Raw genomic sequence first — 27,132 nt, forward strand, 5'->3', positions numbered from 1 at the left:
CACTGATTAGTCTGATACTCATGAGACATTAGTCGACCACCAGAAAAGGAGCTGTATTATAATTAGCCATCATGCAGGAAATAATCTCTTTAGAGTAAGGTCAGTTTGTGCTGTGACTTGAGTGGGTATCAACACATGTCCAAAGGGAACAGTCTGTCACCAGGCAATCTGTAACACTCAGCAATTAAACAGTCGAGGGTGACACACCTGCGGTTTCTTAACATTGCATTGTTTCATGGAAGCTTTTGAGTGCCGTACCTTTTCCCTTTTACTCAACTATTTGTCGGATGCAAAAACAACAAACATTATTTTAAATACCATTTTTATGGTCCCCTTTCCTGCTCATAAAAAAAAAACAAGTAAAGTCTGTCTCGATAGATTTTTGTTCTTTTGAGTGTTTATATAAAAGTTTAAAAAAATTAAACTTACTCAAAATAGCTTTGTGTTTTCAAAGCCAAGTATCTTGTAATCACATATTTCAATCATTCCCCTTACATTCTGTAACCAATGGAGGCATTCACTGTGTCCTTTCTTTGCCACGCCTTTGTTTTACTAGTTTCGGCTTAACCAGTTTAGCCAGCCTTTCTGTTTACACTATATAAGTCACGCTTGTAGTATCTGTGGGATCACTTCGCTACTGTGCTGACACAGGCCACTGACTGACTTCGCAGCATTGCCACTGTATTGGAAGGGAACAGCACTGAGTTGTCTTCATGTCATCTGACCAGGACAGCTGCTACCTGTGCAAGGAATACCTCAGGGATCCAGTGTCCATCCCATGTGGCCACGTCTTCTGCTCCGTTTGCCTGAAGACATACTGGGACCATGCTGACCACACGGGTTCGTTCCTCTGCCCACAGTGCAGGGTCTCCTACAACAAGAGGCCCACACCCAGACGCATGGCAGGCTCCCGACACTCCACCATCCAACGCAACTCCGAACCTTTTCCACCTCCACCCCCGTCCCCTGACTACAACTATGCCGGACCCCAGGATGTAGGGTGTGACATCTGCATTGGCAAGAAGCACAAAGCCGTTAAGACCTGCCTGATGTGTCTGGCCTCCTACTGCGAGAAGCACCTCAAGCCTCACTTTGAGTCGGCCACTTTCAAAAGGCACAAGCTGGTGGACGAAATTGGCCACCTGGACAGGCAGATCTGTCCCCAGCATCAGAAGGGTCTGGAGCTGTTCTGTCGCACTGACCAGATGTGTATCTGTGTGCTCTGTACGGTGAAAGAACACAAAGGTCACGACATGGTGTCCGCCGAGCAGGAGAGGGCTGAGGAGCAGGTTGGTAACATTTTACTTAAAGTGACAACACAGGTCTGACAACATGTTGTCACTGGCACAGCGACATAATTACTAATAATGCTAGAATATGCTTTGCTAAACATGAAAAGTATTGTTTCACGCACATTAACCTTTTTCCATTGGTGATTGAATAATGACACGTGTACATCATGGGTCATTGCGCAAGCAACGATCCATGAAAGATTACAATACACAAACAAGCCCATAAACTAAAGCCTTGAGCATTTTCTGAGACTCACCCAAATGAAAATAAGGCTGCTACAAAAAATGTTTTTTTCATTTATATTTGATTTGTGCTGTGCACTATTATTGTAAAGTCTAATGTGTAAGTTTTAGATAGTCTTGAGCAGATGATTTAGTCTAAATGAACTGGTGTCACCAATATCAACAGTGTCTGTTGTTCTCTTCATAGCAACGGCTCGGCTCCACCCAGGCTGAGATTCAAGAGAAGATTCATGACCGACTCAAGCAGATGGAGGAACTAAAACAAGCAGTGGACGCTCTCAAGGTTTGTGTCACCGTCATCAATCACGCACGATAGGACCAGACTAACTGCTACAGATTGAAAGGGAAGTAGCATTAAATCAACTAACCAACACGGACAACATTCCTTCATGTATTGCTAATGACAGCTTCCCCCCAGTGTGCTTGAAAAACCAGTGTGACACCCAGTTGATTTATTACATACCTCCACGTTTCCTGTGCAGAATTCGGCCCAGAGAGCGCTGCACGAATGTGAGAAGATGTTTGGTGACATGATGCGCTCCATCGAGAGGATGCAGCAGGAGATGGCGAAGCTGATCTCCTCCAACAAGAGAGCGGCGCTCAACAACGCAGAGGGCCACATGGAGCGACTGACCCACGAGATCGCTGACCTGAGGAGGAGGGACAGCGAGATCACCCAGCTGTCCCGCACTGAGGACCACATCCACTTCATCCAGGTAACTTCTACTGACTAACTAACTTCTACTGGACAGGTCATTAGTCTATTACATGGCAAACTTGCCAAATATAATTAATACACCATATAACATTTGTTCAATGTCCGTTTTAACTCGAAATGAATATCACTTAGTTGTAACTAGAAACTGAAAATGTGATGTATGCTGTAAAGTGAAAGAAAAAGTGAACACATTTAAAGTGTACATTATTTCAATGATGTGCTGTTTTTTTCTCTTCTTATTAGAGCTACCACATGCTGATAGCTCAGACGGACGCTGAGGAGCTGCCTACAGTTAGCGTCAACCCCTACTTCACCTTCGGCCCAGTGACTAAGGCCGTCTCTGAGATGAAACAGCACTTGAATGAATTCAGCAATGATGAACTGGTCAAGGTAGCCACGGCAGGTGAGTGTGGAGCCTCAAGTCCTTGTTGTTCTAAGTAAGAGAATTAAAAAAATAAATAATGGGTTGATATTATTGCATTCACATGTTAACTAATACTTTGTTTTGTTTTTTTGCAGTTAACAAAATGACCTTCTGTCAACTGGACGAATCCAAAAAGAGACGGTCAATAAAAAGTGAGTCAGTCATTCAAGACAAATACATTTTCTTTCTCTGATTTTACAGGGACAACAAAGCAATGTGGTAATAATCTCGTACAAACTCCTTCTACGTAACCAACTAAACCAGCATAGGTACAGTATTTAGAAATTACATTGACCCAAATTCAGATTTTAGCACAACAGGAAAGTCAATTAGATTTATAATTTTTAACTGGCCTTTATACTCAATAGGCTTTGTGAAATCCTGTTGGATGCTTACTCATGGCCGGAGTGAGATATTCATTAGAGGGTGGTCTAAGGTGACTCAGTTGCTTAAATGTTTCCTTTGACTGAGTATATGGTAATATTTTTCTCTGATATATAAAAACAAACTATATGGTGTTGGACCGTCCAGATCAGCTTCATTGAAAGTGTAACAGTGACAGTATCTGAGTGTTTATAACAAGAATATCAACACTACCCATATTATACCAGCCTTCCTTGCCTTGTCTTGTCAAAACCATTGGTATAACGCATGCATTGTAACGGTGACTTTGATTACTTCCTCTGTAATTGCTAGCATTGTGTTATAGAAAGTAATTCTCTATCACTTAACTGACGCATGTACATATTTACTTTCACAGGTGATGAAGCTGCGGTGTACAAGTCTGTACCAGTCAAGGAACCTCAGTACAGGGAGGACTTCCTGAAATGTGAGTCTCAGCTTCTCTGATACAGTTTTCTGTAGTGACACAGTCCACTGCTCTCCCTGCTCCTTTCAGTGCATGGGGCAAATTAGATGCCAATGAGGTTCTCAGTCAAACCCTGTGGATGACCACAAAATAAGATTATAGTAACTACTGTATGTCCCACAGTGTTGACACGGACTCATCATATATATATTAGCCATCACTTGCTGAGTGTATAAAAACGCTGATGCAAACTAACCAGTTAGATTAGAACAACCCCCCCAAACAAACCATTTCTTTTGTATCATACGAATAATCCATTCGTTATTCTGTTAGCCTTTTATTTCTGTCTGATCTAATCTCGGAGGCTAAGAATCTAATGTTGAAAAATGGCTTTGTCTCTAAGGCCGCTCTTGGAGGTGCTTAAAGGTTGCGGGTCTTGCTCTACAGTTTAATATGCTTTTTGTTAGATGGACCTCGGTCAGTGGTCAAACTCACAAACAGTGTTGATACCTCTGGCATTCCAGATAATAGGCCGGGCAGATCTAGCCGAGGCCACCGGGTGTCCCACCAACTGTGACCTGCAGACAGCAGGCAGGTGACATCTAACTCCCGGCTTAATGTGGTTTATGTGTGTACAACCAGAGGGTTTCCCCACTTTTCCCCGAAACTGGGTCATTGCAGAAGTTAGTTAAACATCTAACAGGATTAGAAATCCTAATTACATTCTGCTAACCTCTGCAACTTTGCAGGTGTTGGTGAGGGCTGCTTTGGCTGCTGTGAAACATTGACGTTTTCCCATTTTGGATTTCCTTATTTACATTTAAGCCAAGCAATTTAAGTTAAACCCTTATCTCCTCTCTACATGTACTCCTAGATGCCTGTCAGCTCACTCTGGACCCAAACACAGCATACAGACAGCTCTACTTGTCTCGGGGGAACAGGAAAGCTGCCCTTAAGAGAGACCCCCAGTCCTACGGTGACAACTCTGCCAGGTTTGACTCCTTGCCCCAGGTCCTGTGTAAGGAGCCCCTCTCTGGAGGCGCCTACTACTGGGAGGTTGACTGGAGCGGGGAGGGGGCTGCCATCGGTGTCACCTACAAAGGCATCAAGAGGACCGGCTATGGCGACACTTGCCGCATTGGATACAACCGCAAGTCTTGGAGCCTCTTCTGCTCTGATTCCAGCTACTCAGCTCGCCACAGCAAAGACCAGATAGAGCTCAACGCTGCCTATTGCTCCCGTATAGGGGTGTTCCTAGACCACGCTGGGGGTACCCTCTCTTTCTACACTGTCGGGGAAACCATGTCTCTCCTCCATCGCTTCAAGGCCTCTTTTAGCGAGGCTGTCTATCCAGGCTTCTGGGTTTGGTATGAGTCGGCCATCACCCTCAACCAGCTGTAATTAAAGAACCCACTTCCAATAATCAATGTACAACCGTGATTCAGTATTTTTATGGATGCAGAACAAAATTATTACTACGCTGGGATGACATGTTATAATGATTCTTTTCCATGATTGCATATGTTCTTTTTTTTGGACTATTCAATGTGTGTTCAGTATCAAGGGAACCTATTCTTGATGACTGAATTTTCTGCAAATCAGCATGTGTGGAATCTAAGGTCAGGTTTACAAAGAGAATGAGCATTTAAATTATTTAAAACAATGAAGGCTGTACTCAATTGAAATGTGTCATGTGATCATTTGTAGAGGCTATTATACACTTCAATAAAGTTTTTTATGGTAAGGATGTATGTTGTGTTTTTACTCCATCCTTAAAAATGTCTTATGCACCCCAGATTAATAAACCCTCTGCCTGCATACCATGAACACATAATATGAAATGGGGGTAGGAAGGAAAATGTTTTCATTCATTTCTTAATTTATTCACTTAATCCAAAATCATTTAATAAGACAAGAAAAACTCATATTAAAGGCACAGTCACTTTGCCAGGTAAACTAATGGAAGCTTTTCAATAACATCTCCACAGTCTACATCACAAAACAAGAACATTATGCCAAATGAATATTAAAGAAATAGATTAAATTACTGACATCACCTAATGAATAAAACAATAAAATAAGTAAAATTAACAAGGATTCACTTGTGAGACGGGGCGATAGTGAGACAGTGTGTCTGTGTGTTAGCAGCAGTGCTCTGTGTGTGAACAGCAGTGTTGATTTTGTGGAAGTCTGAGAGGTTCGAGAGGAGTTGTACAGAAATAGGTTAGGTGAAACCGAGAGCTCCTGAGTTCATACATAGTCGAAACTCATCAAGCAGTAGTTAAAATTGTTTGTGGTATGCTGAACTAAGGTACGGCCCTGCCTGACAGTAAAGATCGTTATCATCTAGTTATTCATTAAAAGTCTGGATTCGGGCTGTATTTTTCTTTTCAGAAGTAGCTCTGAAATTGGAAGAGTTTCACTTCAACATTATAGGAGAAAGAAAAAAAACGACATGCATTTCAAGCTGGTGGCCATTTTCTTTTTGCTGGCAGGCATTTTAGAGGCCTGTCTATTGACGAAGCGTGTGTTTCATTTAGATGCAAACCAGTGATTACACACCAACACAACTAGTGACGAAGACAAACAAAAGAGTTTGTGAACAGCCTGTAACCTTCAGTATCGCCCTCCTATCACTGTGGAGTAAAGTAGGTCTAGATTGTGGAATCCTAAAACTGCAGCCTCAAGGGTAAACTTTGAAGATATTGCAGAGAGGATATGAAAAACTCTCCAAAGGATCCTTTGCCATGGTTCAGCGACATTGCAACGTTGATTTAAACATTTTTCGCTGACGAGGGACCAAAGGAACACCGTCAGACTTGCACTACCTAACAGGTCATCTGGCCATTTTTGTAAATATTTTACCAAGAAAGAGAGAGACTTTTTGATCTAAACCCCCACGTCAGTGAGACAGTTAACATCTGATTTTAGTTACTGCATTACACAGATATATATCGACAAGTATGGAATATAAATATTTTCATTTGACTTTAGCACATAAGGCATATAAAACGTTAAAGGCAACACGTGCAGTGGACATTTGCTGTTTCCTTAGGCCTGTCGGTGACTGCCTCAACGTTCACAAACCTGTAAAAGCATGTGTGAGCCTTGCTTCCTCTAGTGGAGAGACGTATGCATCTTAACCATGACAGTCCTGGGACGGCTTCTGTAGGGGGCGCTGTTTCACTGTTGGGAGGCACCAGAAACTGTTCAGCAGTGCGAGTAAGGTACAACAAATGAATTTGTTTTACTTTAGTGGTACAGCTTACCTGGCCTGTAAAGATGTACCACACTCTTTCATTATGTTATTATTACTTCAGACATAATAAAGACTCTCGGAACACATTAACCCTTCCTAGTCCTGTACTTTATACATGTTGGTTTGGTTAGTCCTTCATTTTACTCCAATTAGAGTTAAAGCGCCAAAAAAAAAATCATGTAGCCTGGTCAAGGATTTAGAAGTCCATTCAAAAGGAACAAATGAAAACAAACCGGTAATGACATTCAGAATTCGTGATTGTATCATGAGATGACTGACTAAGTGATTTACCTGCTTTTTAAAGGAGTTGGGGGTTCCTGCAACAGGAAGTTGCAGTTTCAGGACCCTACGGTTATCGGGACACTTGCCACCCAACTTTACCAACTTGGATAACCAAGAGCAGACCGACAACGACGAGCAGAATACCGAATGTGGATTAAGTTTCATTTGTTTGACGTTAAAAAGGAATTTGTCGTCTCGGATTGTGCGACAACGCTAATGTTAGCTAGCTGAAGAGTGAGTCGTTGTTTTCTTTAATAAGCAAGATACTTTTTTTAACCAGGATGGTGTGGGTGAGTTTTGTTGTCGTTGTTTTGTGTGCTTCTTTCAACATGAATTATGTTTTATGATTAATCAAATTACTTCTTTTTTTTTTAATGAGGTTTGGTGGGTCTAGCAGGTGAATGAAGTTTGTTTGACATGCAGATTGGGTTGAGGTCGATTGGCGAATTAAACAAACGTACAAACATGCTTACATCCTGGCTCTTCTTTCACGGATCCGCTCTTCCTCTTCTTCTTCGAGAAAGCTTTGTACTCCCCGATCGAAGTTCCCAAGTTCCTTCTTTAGCCAGTACTTGGTATTGAGAAACGTTCAAAGCGCTCTCGTCAGTCTTTCGCCGCCATGTCCACAGAGGGCAGTCACCGCCAAAGCTTGCACATACAAGAAGAAGAAGAAGTTGTTTCTCGTCGGACACATTTCCCCTGCGCACATTCAGAAAGAAGCGCCGCATTCTCACGTTTTCACAAGTGTGGCAGCAGCGGTGAGTGTTTGTTTTTTCTCCAGATAAATGAAATTGATATTTCACATCCTTATGGATCGAGTCTTTACATCGCCACACGCGTAGTTTACGTTTAACCATTCCCGCTAGCTCCGGCGTTACATCGTCAGGGTAGACGAGTAGTTTCAGAAGATGGACACCTTTCAATGGAGCTAGCTGGAATGCTAACACAACATTAGCTAGCAATAGCAATGCGTGGACTGGCACAGTTCGAGATGATATAGCAGGATAGAGTTGTGGCTTTCGCATGTCAGTTTGAGTGAACGTGATTTTTCTGACACTTAAACGGTCTGATGCTTTCATGAAAACGACAATAAATTAATAAATACATATAAAAAAAAACCCGCAGCGGTTTGGCTAATACGGTCGTCAAGCCACGCTAGTGTTGATGCAGACGTTAGCGACCTGTCACTATGACAACCGACTGGACAGGGCGGATTCTTCTAATGTTAGTTTAACCTCTGTAGCTTCTCCAGCTTGGTCAACATGCACAATATTAGCTGATGGGTGAAGGGTGAAACCTGACGCCGTTTTAAATAGAAATAGCTCAAGCGTCAACAAAGGTAATGGGTAATGAGCCAAACACAATGAAACAGTCCTGATCCACGAGCTCAGTCTGAATTAACATGAACAAGTATAGGTAAGAAATCTGTATGAGAGAAACTAAAAATCAACGTTTGTATATCACAAGACAAAGACACCCTTATAAACCAGATGTTGAGGTTTATGTAGATTAGCCACGTTTTGTGGGGTTTTAATGGGGTTCAAAAAAAATACTTGACTGATTGTAAATAGGACAGATGCACAGGAGTGGTTATGTTCCCTTATGTGTTTTCCATTCAACGATCCAACAAAGGTTACATAAGGTAGAAGAAGGCTGGGCAAGTTCTTGTTCATATCGATGCCATTTTTATATCCAGGCCTGTTTTTTACTTGATGCAGATGGCGACTGGAAAGGTTCCAGAGGTTCGTGACCTCATGCGTATTGAGAGAATTGGTAAGAATCTGTCTTTATATAATGAAATGATGTTGATATTTACAATGAGACCCTGAATGTTAACGTATGCAAATGAATGATTGCTTTGTGTGTTTTAATATAGGCCAGCCCTATTGTTTGTTGGTGCAAGTGGTGCCTGATCTTAAACCCCTCTTTACATTTTATCTTGTGTTCAGGTGCACATTCTCACATTCGTGGCCTTGGTTTGGATGATGCTTTGGAGCCAAGACAGGTAGAGTAAAGTTAGGTCATGGTGTGTAGTTGGGGGACTTAACATCTAAAGTGATGCATTTAGAGTAAAACTTCACAAGTAAATCTTGTCTATTTGAATGTCAAGTAATTGTTAGTGAAATTTGCCTCTTTTTTTCTAATTTAGCTTATGTTGGATTGCCACACAGAATGACGTGCAGATGTGCATTAACATGATTTGAATTTCAATCTCACGGGTATCTTGTTTCTATTCACCTGCAGGTGTCTCAGGGGATGGTTGGTCAGCTGGCCTCCCGTCGGGCAGCAGGGGTCATTCTGGAGATGATCAAAGATGGACACATCGCTGGCAGGGCAGTACTGATTGCTGGCCAACCTGGCACAGGAAAGACTGCCATTGCTATGGGTAAGGGCTACACAGAAGGCTTTCCAGAACACTGTCATTTCATCATCCTCCCCTGGAAGTGATATTGTTTCCTTGCATTGATATGTAATTAGCTTAAGTTATACTTTAGTAAAGCAAGCGTTCCTGCTCCTAGATTGATTAACTGAACCTAGCTTCATTCAAAACATTCTTTTTGGTGTAGGTATCGCCCAGTCTCTAGGCCCTGATACACCCTTCACAGCGATGGCTGGTAGTGAGATCTTCTCTCTGGAGATGAGCAAGACCGAGGCACTAAGCCAAGCTTTTAGAAAAGCTATTGGAGTGAGGATCAAGTGAGTTTGCTGACATTTCTCCTACGTAATCCTTAATGTTTAAAATCAATCGCCCTTAACCTCTTGTTTGTATTTTACAGGGAGGAAACCGAGATAATTGAAGGAGAGGTGGTAGAAATCCAGATTGACAGACCAGCCACTGGAACGGTAGGCTGCTTACATTGTTGTCAGCTGTTGCCTGATTTGGAAAATATTTAAATGAATAGTGTATAAGTGCCCTGCTTGACATTATTTAAAAACAACGCTCTTGGATTATACTTTGCCTTCTATCAGGGCGCCAAGGAAGGCAAGCTGACTCTAAAGACTACTGAGATGGAGACAATATATGACTTAGGCAACAAGATGATTGACAGTCTCAGTAAAGAGAAGGTTCAAGCAGGGTGAGTGAATCTCTTTTTTTACTAAATTTTACAGAATCTGTAATAGGCCTGAGTGGCTATTCAACACTCAGGCCTGTTGAATAGCCACTCGTGATTTGAACTGTATTTCTCTGTTGTCTTTCAGAGATGTTATAACCATTGACAAAGCCACTGGAAAGATCAGCAAGCTGGGCCGCTCCTTCACCAGAGCCAGAGACTATGATGCCATGGGATCACAGGTATGCTGTCAGATAACTCAAATCCAGAAGCTTTAACTCATACTCAGATGATCAACAGCAGATTTTTACACTAATAAGGCCAAAATGGATTTAATTCATTTTTTTCCTCAAAATTCTACACACAATACCCCATAATGACAAAGTGAATTTTTTTTTTGACATTTTTGCAAATTTATGAAAAATAAAGAAGGAAAATATAACCTGTCCATAAGTATTCACAGCCTTTGCCATGACACTCAGAATTGATCTCAGGTGCGTCCTGGTTCCACTGATCATCATTGAGATTGGAGGCCACCTGTGGTCAATTCAGTTGATTGGACATGATTAGGAAAGGCACACACCTGTGTCTATATAAGGTCCCACAGTTGTCGGAGCAGAAACCAAAGGATAGAGTCCAGGGAATTGTCTGTAGACCTCCGAGACAGGATTGTATCGAGACACAGATCTGGGGAAGGGTACAGAAAGATTTCTGCAGGATTGAAGGTCCCAATGAGCACAGAGGCCTCCATCATCCGTATATGGAAGAAGTTATGAACCACATGGACTCTTCCTAGAGCCGGCCGCCCGGCCAAACTGCGATCGGGGGAGAATGGCCTTAGTCAGGGAGGTGACCAAGAACCCGATGGTCACTCTGACAGAACTCCAGTGTTTCTCTGTGGAGAGAGGAGAACCTTCAGGAAGGACAACCATCTCTGCAGCACTCCACCAATCAGGCCTGTATGGTAGAGTGGCCAGACGGAGGCCACACCTCAATAAAAGGCACATGACAGCCCGTCTGGAGTTTGACAAAAGGCACCTGAAGGACTCAGACCATGAGAAACAAAATATTCTGAACTGATAAAACAAAGATTCAACTCTTTGACCAGAATGCCAAGCGCCATGTCTGGAGGAAACCAGGCACCGCTCATCACCTGGCCAATACCATCCCTACAATGAAGCATGGTGGTGGCAGCATCATGCTGTGGGGATGTTTTTCAGCGGCAGGAACTGGGAGACTAGTCAGGATCGAGGCTAAGATGAATGCAGCAATGTACAGAGACATCCTTGATGAAAACCTGCTCCAGAGCGCTCTGGACCTCAGACTGGTGCGAAGGTTCATCTTCCAACATGACAACGACCCTCAGCACACAGCCAAGATAACAAAGGAGTGGCTACGGGACAACTCTGTGAATGTCCTTGAGAGGCCCAGCCAGAGCCCAGACTTGAACCTGATTGAACATCTCTGGAGAGATCTGAATATGGCTGTGCACCGAAGCTCCCCATCCAACCTGATGTAGCTGCAAAGAAGAATGGGATAAACTGCCCAAAATAGGTGTGCAAAGCTTGTAGCATCATACTCAAAAAGACTTCAGGCTGTAATAGTGCCAAAAGTGCTTCAACAAAGTATTGAGCAAAGGCTGTGAATACTTATGTACATGTTAAATTTCAAACAAACTTTTTTCACTTTGTCATTATGGTGTATTGTGTGTAGAATAGAAAGAGAATTTTTTTTTATCCATTTTGGAATAAGACTGTAACATAACAAAATGTGGAAACAAAGTGAAGCGCTGTGAATATTTTACGGATGCACTGTATGTATACATATTTGTCTGTATACATGTGTAATGACCAATTTTATGTGCAGAGCAGTAGTTTTTAAAATACATAAGGATACTGTGAACATTATTAGGATCCTTACCTCTTACCGTTACATTTGTTCATGTGGATTCACAAAATGCATTAGCTAAAGCTTGTTTAAGATTAAATGTTATATAATATCAAACACAATAAGACGACACAATATTACCATAATACTTTATGTAATATAATGGGGCCCATTTTTTTTTTTACAGACACAATTTGTGCAGTGTCCAGAGGGAGAGCTGCAGAAGAGGAAAGAGGTGGTCCACACGGTGTCCCTCCATGAGATCGATGTCATCAACAGCCGTACACAAGGCTTTCTTGCTCTCTTCTCTGGAGACACTGGAGAGATCAAGTCTGAAGTTCGCGAGCAGATTAATGCTAAAGTGTGTGAGTGGAGGGAAGAGGGCAAAGCAGAGATCATTCCAGGGGTAGGTTCAACGCTCGGTGTGTATATATATTTTCCTCCTCTGGTCTGTGTAATTGCATTCAAGATTGTCCATGTTTGTGGCTCCAGGTGTTATTTATTGATGAGGTCCACATGTTGGACATGGAGTGCTTCTCTTTCCTGAACCGTGCCCTGGAGAGTGACCTGTCCCCAGTTGTCATTATGGCCACCAACAGAGGCATCACTCGGTACTGTCTGCTTCTACTTTTACCTCCACACTACTTCATTTAACAATTCATTCTTAAAATCTCTGATTTGTTAAGTGGTCAAATAAAGTATCCATGTAGGTGATATCATTTTCCAAAACAATGAAAAAAAAAAAAGTTTTGAGTTGGCACTTTTAACTACTTTTTTCACACAACGCTGAATTTCCTCCCATTTAGTATCCGTGGCACAAACTATCAGAGCCCTCATGGCATCCCTATTGATCTTCTGGATCGCCTGCTCATCATCGTCGCCTCCCCTTACACCGAAAAAGAGACGAGACAGATCCTCAAGATCCGGTGAGAGTCTGCACTGATCGTCCATCAACAAACTGTTACGTCTTTCCAGTGCAGAAATTAAGTAAATCCAAATGCTTTTTTATTTCAGGTGTGAGGAGGAAGATGTGGAGCTGAGCGAGGAGGCTCACACTGTCCTGACTCGTATAGGCATGGAGACGTCGCTGCGCTACGCCATTCAGCTGATCAGCACTGCAGGACTAGTGTGCCGCAAACGCAAGGTAAGCTGAGGCAGAACAAGAAGATTTTATTGCTGCAGCTGTAACACGTGTTAAAAAAGAACATCTCATCAACATCTGTATGCATTTTATTTAAAAATTGATTGGAGTTTAGTAATTTAGTCATGATTTCCATTTGCGTTAGTGTTGGGGTCATGCATGTGTTCTGGCTTTTTCAGGGCACAGAAGTTCAGGTGGAAGACATCAAAAGGGTCTATTCTCTGTTCCTGGATGAAGCCAGATCTTCTCAGTACATGAAAGAGTATCAGGATTCCTTCCTCTTTAATGAAACACGTGAGTTACTGTTCAAAAAGTAGACGCATCTCTCCCTTCATGTTAAGCATAAAATAAAAGACCTTGTTATGCTGTTAAAAAAACAATTTGTACATTATTTGGTGAATTAGCTTGATACATTTGTTTTTTGTTCTTGCATTTCAGAAACCTCTCCAATGGAAACCTCGTAATGAAGATGACTGCTTTGTTGTCGTTCTCTGAAGTTTTCTATGTTGTTGATCATCCTCTGGGGTTGGAGTTAATTCAGAACATTTAAATTGGAAATCTGCATTGAATTAGAATTCAGATGTAATACATTTGTAACATATTGTTTTCTGTTCAACTTATATTGTGTTAATAATGTTTCAACATCAAGTTTATTTTCCAAAATTTGGCTCAATTATGAATTTAGCACAATTCTGTTGACCACCGAGGCCTTGTGGCAGGAATATCCATTCCTTCAGCGTTGTTTTGTTTACTTATCTTTGCAATGTTTTATTTTTATGAAAAATATTAAACAGGCTTTTATTAGCACAATTGAGGGTTGTTTTTTTCAACATACACCAACAGCTGTTGTGATTACTAACAGATTATTCTGAAAATGTAAGGTTCAGACGTATGTGATATATTTAAATTTGCAACCACAAGGTGGAGCCCAAAGATCTCTCCAAGAAATTATTTCTGCAAACGGTACGAGATGCAACCTGAGGTGAGAAATGTGAGCTCTGGCCATGCTTTAAAATAATTAAGTGAGCAACCCTGCGTAAAGCCTCAAACAACTGTTGCATTTATTTTTAAAGCTGTTTCAATGTACTCTTGTCCACACCTTAATCTCACACCTAATTCTATGGAACAGATTTCCTCACACCTTGATATTTATCTAGTTAGTCATTCAAATACTCAGGGTTGCAAATCATCCCATCCTTTTTGTAGTTTATTCCAATATGGGTTTAGGATATGTTTTAGCCAGAGAACTGGCTGCGAATCCCCTGCACCCAACTTTCATTGGAAGACACCACGCTCTCCATCCAGCCTGCTGACAGTTGCTGACCAGTTCTGCGTACTCGGAGAGCTTCCTTTCGAATGCCTCTTCCAAGTGATCTTCCCATGGGATTGTCAGCTCCAGCATCGCAGTTTGTTGGACTCCATCACATGGACAATGTCTGGTGGCTGGGGAACTTCAGCTGAGGTTCACCAACAGCTGTCAGTCCCTTGTTGGGGTGCCTGCTGATGATGATGCTCTGGTGGGTTTTTGATGCTCTCCAACTCTGACAAAGGCGATTGTCTTCCAGGAGAGATGGCGCTGCTTTAAGGACTCAAGTCCTTAGCTGATTGTTGCAGCGATGGGTTTTCAGGACCTGATCATGCCTCAGTCGGTACTGTCCCTCTCCAAGTGCCTTTGCACAGCAGCTGAGGACGTGTTCTGGGTTTCCTCACTTGGAACACAGTGGGCATGCTGGTGACTGCTATGCCCCATGAGTGCAAATTTGAAGGGCTTGAAAGCACTTAATGCCTGGATGAGAAATGTGCTGCAGTTAGGCTCGGTTTTCCAGAGCTCAGCCCAGGTTACTTTCCTCTAAATCACATTCTCCCATCATGTCCAAGCACCCTGATGCTTCATTCCCACCGCCTTGCAGGATCTCACATCCTCCGCTGCTGCTCTCACCTCATCCTGAATTTAGGCGGCGCCCTTCCTTCCCTTTGATGGTGTTTGGTTGGTGAGTTGGAAAGGATCGTAGCCCGGCTCAGCCTTGTGGGACCACTCCCACCAGCCTCCTGTCACGCAGCCTTGCTTCTGCTTCCTGAACAGCATCCTCTGCCCTCCACTTCCTGCCAGTCATCACGAGTCCCTATACTGTACCTCTTGTCTGGCTCTTGTCACCTTGAATTCTCCCTCCAAGGATGTGAAGGGCAGCTGCAGTTTGTTGTTGTTACCGTGGTGTGCAATACTGCTCAGGCTCTTTGGCAACCTCAGCCATCTCCTGAGGTGGTTGCTGACCTTACTCTCCACGGTTTCAACAGATGAGTGTGGGAAAGCATAGACAACGAGGGGCCACAGGCTCCTGGGAAGAATGGCATGCTGGTAGATCCAGGTTTTGAACTTTCCTGGTAGGCCAGACATGTCCACTATGGAGGACCTCAAGGGACACGGAAATTGAAATAGAGCGTTTCTTTATCCATTAAGTAATCCATTATTAAATAGAGGAAGTCTAAAAAGATTTTCCAAATGAAACTTTAAAACAGTATTTAAATACATAGTTTAAAAATACATTAATGAATTCCTAAATAAATAAGAGCATTTAAAAATCAATTTAAAAATGCAGTTTTAAAAACAGAAATAAATAATTGAATTCACAAACCGAATAAAGAATACAGCTTTTAATAAGGCATTTAAAAGGGTAATTCCTTTTCTCATTTTCGAATCCATTTCGTTGCTGCTTTTCCAAATCCTATTCGAAATTGGATTCGGGAAGTCATTTCACCCCTCCATTCAGCATTCCGAGACACTTGGGGGCCTTGTGTTGGTTGGGTAAAACCACGCAAATTAGCATGGGAACAAGCTCTCTGATTGGCTTACACCTGTCCTACGCATGTGTAGCTATTCTCACATGCTTCTTGGTTATTGCTGTCAATTTGAATAATTGTATTGAGGTCGATGCCCACGTGTGTCCATGTAACAGATAGAAGCGGCATCATTTTTTTAACCTGGCATGTTTTAACTTTTACATTTTACTTGCATGAGTGTGATTATAGAGTTTATATTTTGCATGTATTTTGTTTCTATGGAGAGTGACTTGTTTTGTGTTCTTTTAGTGTCGGATTATTGGTGTGAGTGTGTGTGTGTCTGTGTGTGTGTCTGTGTGTGTGTGTGTGTGTGGCTGGCAGATTGGTGAAGGAAGCATTCGGGAGTCGGCTCAGCACGGGAGAAGGTGGACCAGTAGACACGGTTTTAAAGTTTATTTTTGTTCCACTGTGATTTTAATCAAAAGTTCTCATTCGTTGGTCAGTCTTATTCTAAGGGGTAGGCGCCCTCACTGCTGTGAATGTCCTTGCTTTTAAAACAATGCCAAACGTTGTCACATTGAGAATATGTTCATGCTCCTGTCCACTCATATTTATCCACATGACCACCGTGTGGCATAAGATGGAAATGCTAAATAGGCAACGGTAACTTCCATGATGACTTGCGTCCCTTCTGGGTAATATTCATACTCTTCTTCTACTTCAGATTTAATAGTTTACGTTTGTGCATGCTGCGTCGCATTAATCATTGCTGCCGCAATGAATTGTAGGAACGATTCATCTCTTAGTTTATTGGCTTGGATCCAGGCTTAAAACTCATGTCATGTAACGCATACCTTCAAAAATCACTAACAATGAAGCATACATAATAAAATCAGAAATCAAAGAAAAAACCATGGCAAGAGACTCTTTTGTCCCAGACAGGATCCTGTTGTATGATGACTCTGGTCTTACTCTGATTGGTTAGTAGTTGTGACTTTGATCTCTCATCTTGAATTTCAGCAGGTTAGGCGTTCAGCATAAGTTACCGTGGTGATTTACCTTGGTAAAAAGAGAACCAGCTTTGTAGGACGGACAATTCAGAGTTTAACCTGGAGCTACCTCAACAACCCTGAGTCTTGCTTCGCAGTACAGGCCTCAGGTCCGCTTTGTACTTGATGCAGATGGCGACTGGAAAGGTTCCAGAGGTTCGTGACCTCCTGCGTATTGAGAGAATTGGTAAAAAATCTGTCTTTATATGATCAAATGATGTTGATATTTACAATGAGACCCTGACTGTTAACGTATGCAAATGAATGATTGCTTTGTGTGTTTTAATATAGGCCAGCCCTATTGTTTGTTGGTGCAAGTGGTGCCTGATCTTAAACCCCTCTTTACATTTTATCTTGTGTTCAGGTGCACATTCTCACATTCGTGGCCTTGGTTTGGATGATGCTTTGGAGCCAAGACAGGTAGAGTAAAGTTAGGTCATGGTGTGTAGTTGGGGGACTTAACATCTAAAGAGATGCATTTAGAGTAAAACTTCACAAGTAAATCTTGTCTGTTTGAATGTCAAGTAATTGTTAGTGAAATTTGCCTCTTTTTTTTCTAATTTAGCTTATGTTGGATTGCCACACAGAATGACGTGCAGATGTGCATTAACATGATTTGAATTTCAATCTCACGGGTATCTTGTTTCTATTCACCTGCAGGTGTCTCAGGGGATGGTTGGTCAGCTGGCCTCCCGTCGGGCAGCAGGGGTCATTCTGGAGATGATCAAAGATGGACACATCGCTGGCAGGGCAGTACTGATTGCTGGCCAACCTGGCACAGGAAAGACTGCCATTGCTATGGGTAAGGGCCACACAGAAGGCTTTCCAGAACACTGTCATTTCATCATCCTCCCCTGGAAGTTATATTGTTTCCTTGCATTGATATGTAATTAGTTTAAGTTATACTTTAGTAAAGCAAGCGTTCCTGCTCCTAGATTGATTAACTGAACCTAGCTTCATTCAAAACATTCTTTTTGGTGTAGGTATCGCCCAGTCTCTAGGCCCTGATACACCCTTCACAGCGATGGCTGGTAGTGAGATCTTCTCTCTGGAGATGAGCAAGACCGAGGCACTAAGCCAAGCTTTTAGAAAAGCTATTGGAGTGAGGATCAAGTGAGTTTGCTGACATTTCTCCTACGTAATCCTTAATGTTTAAAATCAATCGCCCTTAACCTCTTGTTTGTATTTTACAGGGAGGAAACCGAGATAATTGAAGGAGAGGTGGTAGAAATCCAGATTGACAGACCAGCCACTGGAACGGTAGGCTGCTTACATTGTTGTCAGCTGTTGCCTGATTTGGAAAATATTTGAATAAATAAATGTATAAGTGCCCTGCTTGTCATTATTTAAAAACAACGCTCTTGGATCATACTTTGCCTTCTATCAGGGCGCCAAGGAAGGCAAGCTGACTCTAAAGACTACTGAGATGGAGACAATATATGACTTAGGCAACAAGATGATTGACAGTCTCAGTAAAGAGAAGGTTCAAGCAGGGTGAGTGAATCTCTTTTTTACTAAATTTTAGAGAATCTGTTATCTGTATCATGCAATCTACAATTTCGTAACACTCAGGCCTGTTGAATAGCCACTCGTGATTTGAACTGTATTTCTCTGTTGTCTTTCAGAGACGTTATTACCATTGACAAAGCCACTGGAAAGATCAGCAAGCTGGGCCGCTCCTTCACCAGAGCCAGAGACTATGATGCCATGGGATCACAGGTATGCTGTCAGATAACTCAAATCCAGAAGCTTTAACTCATACTCAGATGATCAACAGCAGATTTTTACACTAATAAGGCCACATTGAAATATAATTTTTTTGTTTAAATGACTAATTTTATGCTCAAAGCAGTATTGTAAGGTTTTTAAAATGCATAAGGATACTGTGAACATGATTATGATCTTACCTCTTACCTACTATACTGTTGTTCATGCGGATTTACAAAATGCATTAGCTAAAGCTTGTTTAATAAGAAATACAGTTTAGGTAATTTAATGAGGCCCATTTTTTTAACCCAATTTCTTTTTAAACATGTTTACAGACACAGTTTGTGCAGTGTCCAGAGGGAGAGCTGCAGAAGAGGAAAGAGGTGGTCCACACGGTGTCCCTCCATGAGATCGATGTCATCAACAGCCGTACACAAGGCTTTCTTGCTCTCTTCTCTGGAGACACTGGAGAGATCAAGTCTGAAGTTCGCGAGCAGATTAATGCTAAAGTGTGTGAGTGGAGGGAAGAGGGCAAAGCAGAGATCATTCCAGGGGTAGGTTCAACGCTCGGTGTATATATATTTTCCTCCTCTGGTCTGTGTAATTGCATTCAAGATTGTCCATGTTTGTGGCTCCAGGTGTTATTTATTGACGAGGTCCACATGTTGGACATGGAGTGCTTCTCTTTCCTGAACCGTGCCCTGGAGAGTGACCTGTCCCCAGTTGTCATTATGGCCACCAACAGAGGCATCACTCGGTACTGTCTGCTTCTACTTTTACCTCCACACTACTTCATTTAACAATTCATTCTTAAAATCTCTGATTTGTTAAGTGGTCAAATAAAGTATCCATGTAGGTGATATCATTTTCCAAAACAATGAAAAAAAAAAAAGTTTTGAGTTGGCACTTTTAACTACTTTTTTCACACAACGCTGAATTTCCTCCCATTTAGTATCCGTGGCACAAACTATCAGAGCCCTCATGGCATCCCTATTGATCTTCTGGATCGCCTGCTCATCATCGTCGCCTCCCCTTACACCGAAAAAGAGACGAGACAGATCCTCAAGATCCGGTGAGAGTCTGCACTGATCGTCCATCAACAAACTGTTACGTCTTTCCAGTGCAGAAATTAAGTAAATCCAAATGCTTTTTTATTTCAGGTGTGAGGAGGAGGATGTGGAGCTGAGCGAGGAGGCTCACACTGTCCTGACTCGTATAGGCATGGAGACGTCGCTGCGCTACGCCATTCAGCTGATCAGCACTGCAGGACTAGTGTGCCGCAAACGCAAGGTAAGCTGAGGCAGAACAAGCAGATTTTATTGCTGCAGGTGTATTACGTGTTAAATTTTTTTTAAAAATTCGGTCATGATTTCCATTGGTGTAGTATTGAGATCATCTATGTTTTCTGGCTTCTTCAGGGGACAGAAGTTCAGGTGGAAGACATCAAAAGGGTCTATTCTCTGTTCCTGGATGAGGCCAGATCTTCTCAGTACATGAAGGAGTATCAGGATTCCTTCCTCTTTAATGAAACATGTGAGTTACTATTCAACCTCTCTGTCCTCTCAAAAGTTAAATTAAATCAGGTTGTTTTTTTTAGTTTCAAAGCAAAGTAGAGGAGAGAGATGCAGTACACTAACTCTGCTTAGCTCACCAGTAGACGCAGCTCTCCCTTCAGGTTATGAGTAAAATAAAAGACCTTGTTATGCTATAAATCCATTAACTAGAACTTGATGTTACAATCCTTGAAGTTAGCACTAACATGTAGTTATTCTTGGCAATAACTGATGGGCTGTTGGCATCCCTAAGGATTCTGCATTTTATTTGCGTTAGTGTTGTTTCTTTTGCCGTGAGCAGATAGAGTTACCATTACGATGCATCATACATTAAGATGCAACACTCTGTTGAGGCAGGCCCACCGCAGGCTGATCAGACCTTGGAGTTTGTCTCATGGTCAGCTTGTCTGTGGTCACCTAGGAGCCCAAATGGGATCATTCCTGTTCAGCCACAGCCAGTGGCTGCTCCCTTCTTCTGTGTTGGCTTTTGATGGGCTTCCCCTGGACAGTTGGTATAGCCTCGCCATGGATTAAAAACGTTTCATCAGTGAGCAGGCCTTTCACAATGGAGATGGTGTGGGACTTGCTCGGTTTGATTTCCATTCGAGCCCAAGTGATGTTTCCCTGTAGTTTGACCAGTGGGAGTTTGGTGCATGCTTTTGTTGTAGTTAATATAGTCATGTCATCCAAATACAGTCTAATTGGAGGAAGCCGCAGCCCGCTGTTCAGGCGTTCCTCTCCATCCACCCATCTCGATGCTCGGATGATGAGCTCCATTGCCAAAGTGAAGGCCAGGGGTGAGATGGTACAGCCTGCCATTATGAGTTTCTGTGAAGATGTAGTAAATAACTTACACATTTATTTTTTGTTCACCTTATATTGTGTAAATATCAATTCAATATTTTCAATTTCAAGTTTATTATTTATTTATTTATTCACAGAAGCCTTGTGGCACGAATATCCATTCCTTCTGCGTTGTTTTGTTTACTTATCTTTACAATGGGTTTTTTTGAAAAGCATTAAACAGGATTTTATTAGCACAACTGAGGGTTGTTCTTCTTGCAAAATACACTGACAGCTGTTGTGATTACTTTAAGTTTTGAAAAGGGACTTGAATATAAAAAACTGTATAGCTAAATGTACAAAAGAAAAAAAAAACTTAACAGGTATAAATGAAAAATGGGCAAGTGAAAGTATGCGATACATTTAAATTTGCAACCACAAGGTGGAGCCCAAAGATCTCTCCAAGAAATAATTTCTGCAAACAGTATGAGATACAAACTGAGGTGAGAAATGTGTGCTCTGACCGTGCTTTACAATAAGTGCGCAAAGCCTCAAACTATCTTCTTGTTGCATCTTTTAGTTTATTAAAGCTGTTTCAATGTACTGTAGTCCACACAATTCTATGGAACAGATTTCCTCACAACTTGGTTTTTATCTATTTAGATAATCAAAATGACTGAAAATCATCCCATCCATTTTGTAGTCTTCTTCCATTATGGTTTTAGGATATGTTTCAAACATCTGAAAATGGTCACCTGTGTACTCATAACTGATGATATAGTTCACATGCCAGTTTTAAAATGACAATATATTTGAATGACAAATATCTAATATTAAAGTATATCACAATTGAATTTTTATGAAATCCACAGCCATACTCCCAGACATGAATGTCTACAACCCACCAGCAAGATGCTACCTTTCTCTCATGACCAACTGGATTAGTCATTTTTAAAATCAATTTTACCTGCACAGAGTATGAGAACCGTCTAGAGTCTCTCCTATGTGAAAAATTAATATTTAATGTTTAGTGCTGGTGGGATAGAATGCTGCGTGGATTACCCATCCTGCTGCCTACATCCCATAAATCCCCCACAGTCCCACGAGGCTGCAGTCAGCTGCTGCATACTACTTCATCTGATGCAGTGCTCGAAGTGTGTGGGGGTGCGCAGTACCGGAAATCCTACGTTTTACTCTTTGCAGTACCGTGACCTTTTTCTTTGCGTACCAGATCTTCCCACAAGCAGCCCGTACTCGTTTAGGCTCTCATCTTATTAGATTCTCTGGTAGATTCACAATGGCCTTTACCAATCTTGCCTACATTATCCAGGTGGCCCGCCATTAGAGGTTCACTTTAGTCCGCTATAGTCTATAATATGTAGCGCCATAGACTCGTTAACAAACAGAAAATATTTTTACACTTACAAGATCTCTAATGTGCGTTTTGCACCGTTGCTTCAGTAAAGCAGCTTTCAGGCTTCCACGTGCGCTCACCTACACAGACACAATTAACAAACTGAGGGGGAAGTGGAGTGCTCCCTCCGCTGTGTGTTGGTATAAATGTTACTTGTGTAGAGCCCGTTCTCAACATGCATGTGTGGAGCACGCTGTTTGATTGGCCCGTGGTCTTGCTGGTTCTAGATTTCTTTTCTGAACCTGCAAAAGTGACCTGCAGTGATTGAGCCGCGGCGAGTAAAGACCGGCTGTGGACTTGGTGCAGGACTCGGTCCTCAGAGCTCTGAAGCCGTGCTGCTGCACGAAGAGCTGTTCACCTGTTTACACCAAAGTTCGGCGAAGCTCGACTTGGTGCACAGCACCCTGAACCCTCCAACTCTGTCTACACACTGCTGTCCACAGGCTACAATGCTGCACAGCATGCGAACAGATTGTGGCATTTTGCTGAATAGATTTGGGTGTCCACTGCCTCCAACACAGTCAGGCAATGCCAACATTATGCAAGTTGCCCGATCACAGAACCCTACCGCTCCATCTCTGAATAGACGCATCTATTGTCAGTGGCCATTATAGTTTTATAGGCTGAGACAGAAATCAGTGAAGGACTTTTCAAACAGTCAGTCTGATGACTTTCACCCCGGGTCACAATGGCAGGCCAAGAAAGCTTTACTCACTATTGACTGTCACAGTTCACTGGACATTTCTCATGGTGTAACAAGGCTCTCAGTATGAATGTCATTAGCTAAATGTGTATGTATCAGGATCACTTCCATCAGAATTGGCTCCTTGATCAATTGAATTGATCTGAGCCATTGTCAGTCATAGGTAGGATTAGAAAATAGATACAGCAGCTGTCAAGCCAAATGATCAGTCCTGCGGAAATTCCATCCATCACAACAGGTTAATCAAAGATGGATTTAATTATTTCTGTCACCATCTCATGATGCAGCTTTTGCTTTTATCAGCAAGACGTTGAAACTAAGAAACTACTTAGTCACTGAAATCGTCATGTGAGTGGTGAGTTGACTGCCATCGCCTATTGCACAGTCAGCTGAGTGCGCACATACAGTGTGTGAACATACAGCTAAATTAAAAGAGGTCAGGAACAGACTCAACCCAATAAGAATCTAAGAAACACAAGAATCATGTTCTTTCTGTTTGTGCACCTTTTGCATATTTTCTATGCCATACTATTTATTATTGTCTGTCTTGCCACAGTTTTTTTACTAAAGTCAAATTCCTTAAATTGGATTTGTGGATTTCAGCACCATTTGAAATGTGGTACTCATGAATGGACAGAATTCGAGTCCATATCCTGAGGTTTTCCTAGTAAAAATAAATCTTCATCCTCTCTGTCTCACTGCCACATGTGAAAAGGGCAGCATGTGATTCCTGTGGTAAAAGCCAAGAATGAGGTCATTTGAAAGGCATCATACTGTACTTTCACATATGGAAGTGAAATTGGTGTATTATGTGATGTTGAAAATAACAGGATTAAATGACAGAATCACATCTGATTTTATTCAAAGGTTCAAAAATTAAGTCATTTTCTTTAGTAATTCACTTTCAAAGAAAATACTGATTGAATAGAAGAAGACTTCTATAAACCCCAAATCTCAAAAGGGAATAGGAACACACTCATTTAATCTTCCAAGGAATACAAATGTGTGTATCAAAAGCCACAACAACCCATTTTTCAGACGCTTTAGTCAATAGTGAGATCCCTACAACCATGCCGCTACTACTGAGGGTGGTTCTGGACATGCTGGTCCGATGCTTGTCTCGATGTTTGGCCTCTGATTTTGCTGTAATGATTTACTGGTTTGACAAATGGGATGTTGCATATGGGTATAGGTATTCAGACCAGCTGCTGCAAAGTATTGGAGCATTACTGATTCAACCCAGTTATGCTCTTAATTGCACTTAATTACCCAGGGAAGTGCAATAATCGCTCTATGCGTAATGTATTCCTGGACTGAGGCACTTTTAATTACACAGCACCAAAATAAATATAAATCATTTCCTGGATCCATGTTCAATGACGAGTAATACTGAAATTTACCCACTTGACCTCTTCTCTTGTAGAATAATGGTTGTCTGTGTGCATATGGAATTCAGTGTGTTCCTCTCTGTATACTGTTTGATTTGTTAGCATGCATCGGTGTATTTGCGGTTCCTCAGCAGTGGTACACGCCTGTGTATCACCTGACAGACGACTCTTTGGTATGTGTCTAGGTGTGTACGTACTGCATGTCTACCATGTAACTTGCTCTTCTGCTTCCATTCACACGGAGCTGTTCCCATTCACGACCTCAGCCTGCTCTCTGCACCATGCACGCAAGTCATTCACAAAGCTGCCTCCCTGACACTGCTTCACGTGTGGAGGACATGAATGCAGCTGCTGTCATGTACACACAGGCACATGCATAAATAGCCTTCAGAAGCTTTTCTGAATCAGTTTATGCTGCAGTGGAAACGGTAGTTCTAAATATGGAAACATTGTGCGCTAAAAACAGCAACCAAAGACGACCAACATCATTCACGGTTTGCCAAGTCAAGCATAAGCTCATGTTTAATTCAGAAAACTCTGGTATTCATAACTCCCTCTGGCTGCACCCGTGACACTGAACTCCCTGCAGCACATAACAAGCACAGTTGCGGTAACACTATTCCGCTGTCAATTTACATCACATCCTTGTTAGTAAGCATGCAAATCAAATTAATCCCTCATCGCGTTAGGGACCTTGCTGGCACAGTTTGAAATGAAGCCCCTGCTTCAAGGCGTGATAGGAGATGGGGAGTGATCATTATAACTGGCTGAAGGGCAACGATGTCCTCTGCTACTGTGGCTCCAGTGACAGCAGGCCTGACCATTACTTGCCATTTATGTCCTCTCGAATCGTTTGCGTTGCTTCCTTCATTGACATTGCTCAGCACACCATGAAACACATCTCTTATTACTTCCACATGGGCAGATACCAAAGAGGAGGAGGGGGAAATCTTGTGCTTCCTCTGGAACATGTGTCGGCTTCTTCAATGACACACTAATACATGCAGAGCCATGCATTAATGCAGACTCTGACAGCTTAAGGTTAGTTGGCTCCTCAGGCCTGACCATCCATTGACACATGAAGGCAGTGATGCTCAACACTGGGAAGGAAAGAAGGGGACAATCTGGCAGCTGCATGATGTTTACTGTTGGAACAAATCTAGTTGTATTCTTAGTAGTAAATATATCTATGTTTATTATTATTGTATGCTTATTGTTCTCCTACCAGCTGTTATTATTCTGGTTTCCTGTCTACATAATACATATAGAATGATAGCAAAATATATTTGAAAAAATTAAAATTCAATCACAAACACGGTTCTTGGTAATGCCATTTAATTTACCAATGAGAACACATTTTATGGGTTGATTGTTTCATATTGTCAGCTACAACCATAACGACGGTGTACCTCAAGGATCAATTATTGGACCACTTCTTTTCTTCGTCTAAACACCGTGTTTGTGAAGTTCAGTGGTGGACGAAGTTGCCACACATTACAAAAGTCTTACATTCAAAAACATACGTGGCTAAAAGTACAAAATTATTATCGAATGTATTATCAAAAGTACTGAATTGTCAATACAGAAAGCATGTCATCAGAATGACCCCTGTCAGTTTCTTGGTGCATTATGATTGCTGACTTGCATGTAAAAAAAAACAACATTTTACTGTTATAAGAGGTTAGGGAGGAACTAATGTTTTGTATGTTTTTGGGTGTTTAAATATATTACAATGATGTATGTGAAATTTAGATTTGTAAAGTAATTAGTAAGCGTCTGAAAATGTAGTGGACGAAGTTGCATTCCTCCATTGATTAGATTTAATGTGCAGCTCTCTCTTTGTACGACTAACAAGTGAGAGCTACATACAAAATAAGAATGACACATACACAAAAGATGGCAAGATTATATGTAATTTAGTGATCTTATACTGAATGTTAAAAACAAGTGAACCTCTAATGAAGGAAAGTGCTATATTCTTGCCTTTTCCCCTCAACTGCACCAATAGCCCCGAGAGTCATTTGATTGTTTTTCATTCTCTGTTACTCATTTTAACCCCCCTATTCTGTCTTGTTAGTGGAAAGAAATATCTGCTGAATGGGCCAATGGGTAACTTAGTTTGTCAGTTTGCATCTTTGTCTTCACATGGTACAGCATGTAATGAAGTCTTTGCTCAATTATTCATGTCTTATTTTTGTGGAATACAAAAATGATACGCTGTGAACTGTATGCACTAAAAGCTAATACATTCCACATTGCAATAACATTCATAACTCTGGATAAATCAGCCAGTGGAAAATGGATCCTTCATCTCATATTCACACGTACATGATATTATTTCACATCACATACTGATGACGCTATTACACACCACAAGTCCGGGAATATTTCATCTTGAGCAAACGGAGACTCCTACAATGTTTCCACCACTCGTGAGATCAACGGTGGTCCTACGTTGTGAGGCAGGTCTGAAACGTCGGCAGGTTGCTGACAGGTAGAGGTGAGAGATTCACAGTGGAGGTGAGATACCGCAGACACTTCTCTCACGTGTTCTCCCACAGACATCCTATTCTGGTTCTGTGTGATAATATGTGCGATCTCTTCCTTTGTGGTCGCAACTCTGCACTATTCGTCAGATCCACCCAATTCA

General features: G+C 41.8%; 3 protein-coding genes, 1 long non-coding RNA gene and 1 pseudogene across 6 annotated transcripts; 3 read left to right on the plus strand and 2 right to left on the minus strand.

The window, feature by feature from the left end:
- Positions 1–616: 616 nt before the first annotated feature.
- ftr83 (finTRIM family, member 83) lies at positions 617–5,229 on the plus strand. Of its 2 annotated transcripts, XM_035625480.2 has the most exons (8): positions 617–1,289; positions 1,723–1,818; positions 2,018–2,251; positions 2,497–2,656; positions 2,773–2,829; positions 3,438–3,506; positions 4,010–4,076; positions 4,360–4,494. In XM_035625480.2, the coding sequence occupies exons 1-7, from the start codon at positions 714–716 to the stop codon at positions 4,060–4,062; spliced, it is 1,245 nt and encodes a 414-aa protein (XP_035481373.1). In that variant the 5' UTR covers positions 617–713; the 3' UTR covers positions 4,063–4,076; positions 4,360–4,494. The 2 variants fall into 2 exon arrangements, with proteins under 2 accessions (XP_035481373.1, XP_035481372.1); XM_035625479.2 differs by lacking the exon at positions 4,010–4,076 and having other exon boundaries at positions 4,360–5,229.
- LOC124849599 lies at positions 2,539–7,659 on the minus strand. The gene is made up of 3 exons (XR_007030111.1): positions 7,500–7,659; positions 6,573–6,671; positions 2,539–2,686 (listed from the first exon to the last, which is right to left on the minus strand). It is a non-coding gene; the product is annotated as an uncharacterized LOC124849599 (long non-coding RNA).
- Positions 7,660–13,917, plus strand: ruvbl2 (RuvB-like AAA ATPase 2). Its single transcript, XM_035625481.2, has 14 exons — positions 7,660–7,784; positions 8,745–8,799; positions 8,976–9,031; positions 9,271–9,412; positions 9,594–9,723; positions 9,804–9,870; positions 9,997–10,103; positions 10,228–10,321; positions 12,154–12,372; positions 12,459–12,577; positions 12,773–12,892; positions 12,981–13,110; positions 13,287–13,401; positions 13,546–13,917. The coding sequence occupies exons 2-14, from the start codon at positions 8,745–8,747 to the stop codon at positions 13,569–13,571; spliced, it is 1,380 nt and encodes a 459-aa protein (XP_035481374.2). The 5' UTR covers positions 7,660–7,784; the 3' UTR covers positions 13,572–13,917.
- A 787-nt stretch (positions 13,918–14,704) lies between these two features.
- On the minus strand, positions 14,705–15,871 carry LOC118301644 (annotated as a pseudogene).
- Positions 15,872–16,927: 1,056 nt separating this feature from the next.
- On the plus strand, positions 16,928–21,237 carry LOC118301444 (ruvB-like 2). 2 transcript variants are annotated; one of them, XM_035626953.2, is made up of 13 exons: positions 16,928–17,121; positions 17,299–17,354; positions 17,595–17,736; positions 17,918–18,047; positions 18,128–18,194; positions 18,322–18,428; positions 18,560–18,653; positions 18,977–19,195; positions 19,280–19,398; positions 19,594–19,713; positions 19,802–19,931; positions 20,060–20,174; positions 20,891–21,237. In XM_035626953.2, the coding sequence occupies exons 1-13, from the start codon at positions 17,061–17,063 to the stop codon at positions 20,893–20,895; spliced, it is 1,365 nt and encodes a 454-aa protein (XP_035482846.1). In that variant the 5' UTR covers positions 16,928–17,060; the 3' UTR covers positions 20,896–21,237. The 2 variants fall into 2 exon arrangements, with proteins under 2 accessions (XP_035482846.1, XP_035482847.1); XM_035626954.2 differs by having other exon boundaries at positions 16,962–17,090.
- Positions 21,238–27,132: the final 5,895 nt, after the last annotated feature.

The sequence above is a fragment of the Scophthalmus maximus genome, chromosome 2 (assembly GCF_022379125.1).
Source record: "Scophthalmus maximus strain ysfricsl-2021 chromosome 2, ASM2237912v1, whole genome shotgun sequence".
NCBI classification, from domain to species: domain Eukaryota; kingdom Metazoa; phylum Chordata; class Actinopteri; order Pleuronectiformes; family Scophthalmidae; genus Scophthalmus; species Scophthalmus maximus.

Excerpts from the sequence above, each read along its gene's own strand:
- ftr83 (XM_035625479.2), top strand. The coding sequence starts at position 714 with ATGTCATCTGACCAGGACAGCTGCTACCTGTGCAAGGAATACCTCAGG. Across the intron at positions 2,830-3,437 it reads AAAGAGACGGTCAATAAAAA|GTGATGAAGCTGCGGTGTAC; the intron begins GTGAGTCAGTCA and ends TTACTTTCACAG. Across the intron at positions 3,507-4,359 it reads CAGGGAGGACTTCCTGAAAT|ATGCCTGTCAGCTCACTCTG; the intron begins GTGAGTCTCAGC and ends ATGTACTCCTAG.
- ruvbl2 (XM_035625481.2), top strand. The coding sequence starts at position 8,745 with ATGGCGACTGGAAAGGTTCCAGAGGTTCGTGACCTCATGCGTATTGAG. Across the intron at positions 9,413-9,593 it reads AAAGACTGCCATTGCTATGG|GTATCGCCCAGTCTCTAGGC; the intron begins GTAAGGGCTACA and ends TTTTTGGTGTAG. Across the intron at positions 13,111-13,286 it reads TAGTGTGCCGCAAACGCAAG|GGCACAGAAGTTCAGGTGGA; the intron begins GTAAGCTGAGGC and ends TGGCTTTTTCAG.
- LOC118301444 (XM_035626953.2), top strand. The coding sequence starts at position 17,061 with ATGCAGATGGCGACTGGAAAGGTTCCAGAGGTTCGTGACCTCCTGCGT. Across the intron at positions 19,399-19,593 it reads ACCAACAGAGGCATCACTCG|TATCCGTGGCACAAACTATC; the intron begins GTACTGTCTGCT and ends CCTCCCATTTAG. Across the intron at positions 19,714-19,801 it reads AGACAGATCCTCAAGATCCG|GTGTGAGGAGGAGGATGTGG; the intron begins GTGAGAGTCTGC and ends TTTTTATTTCAG.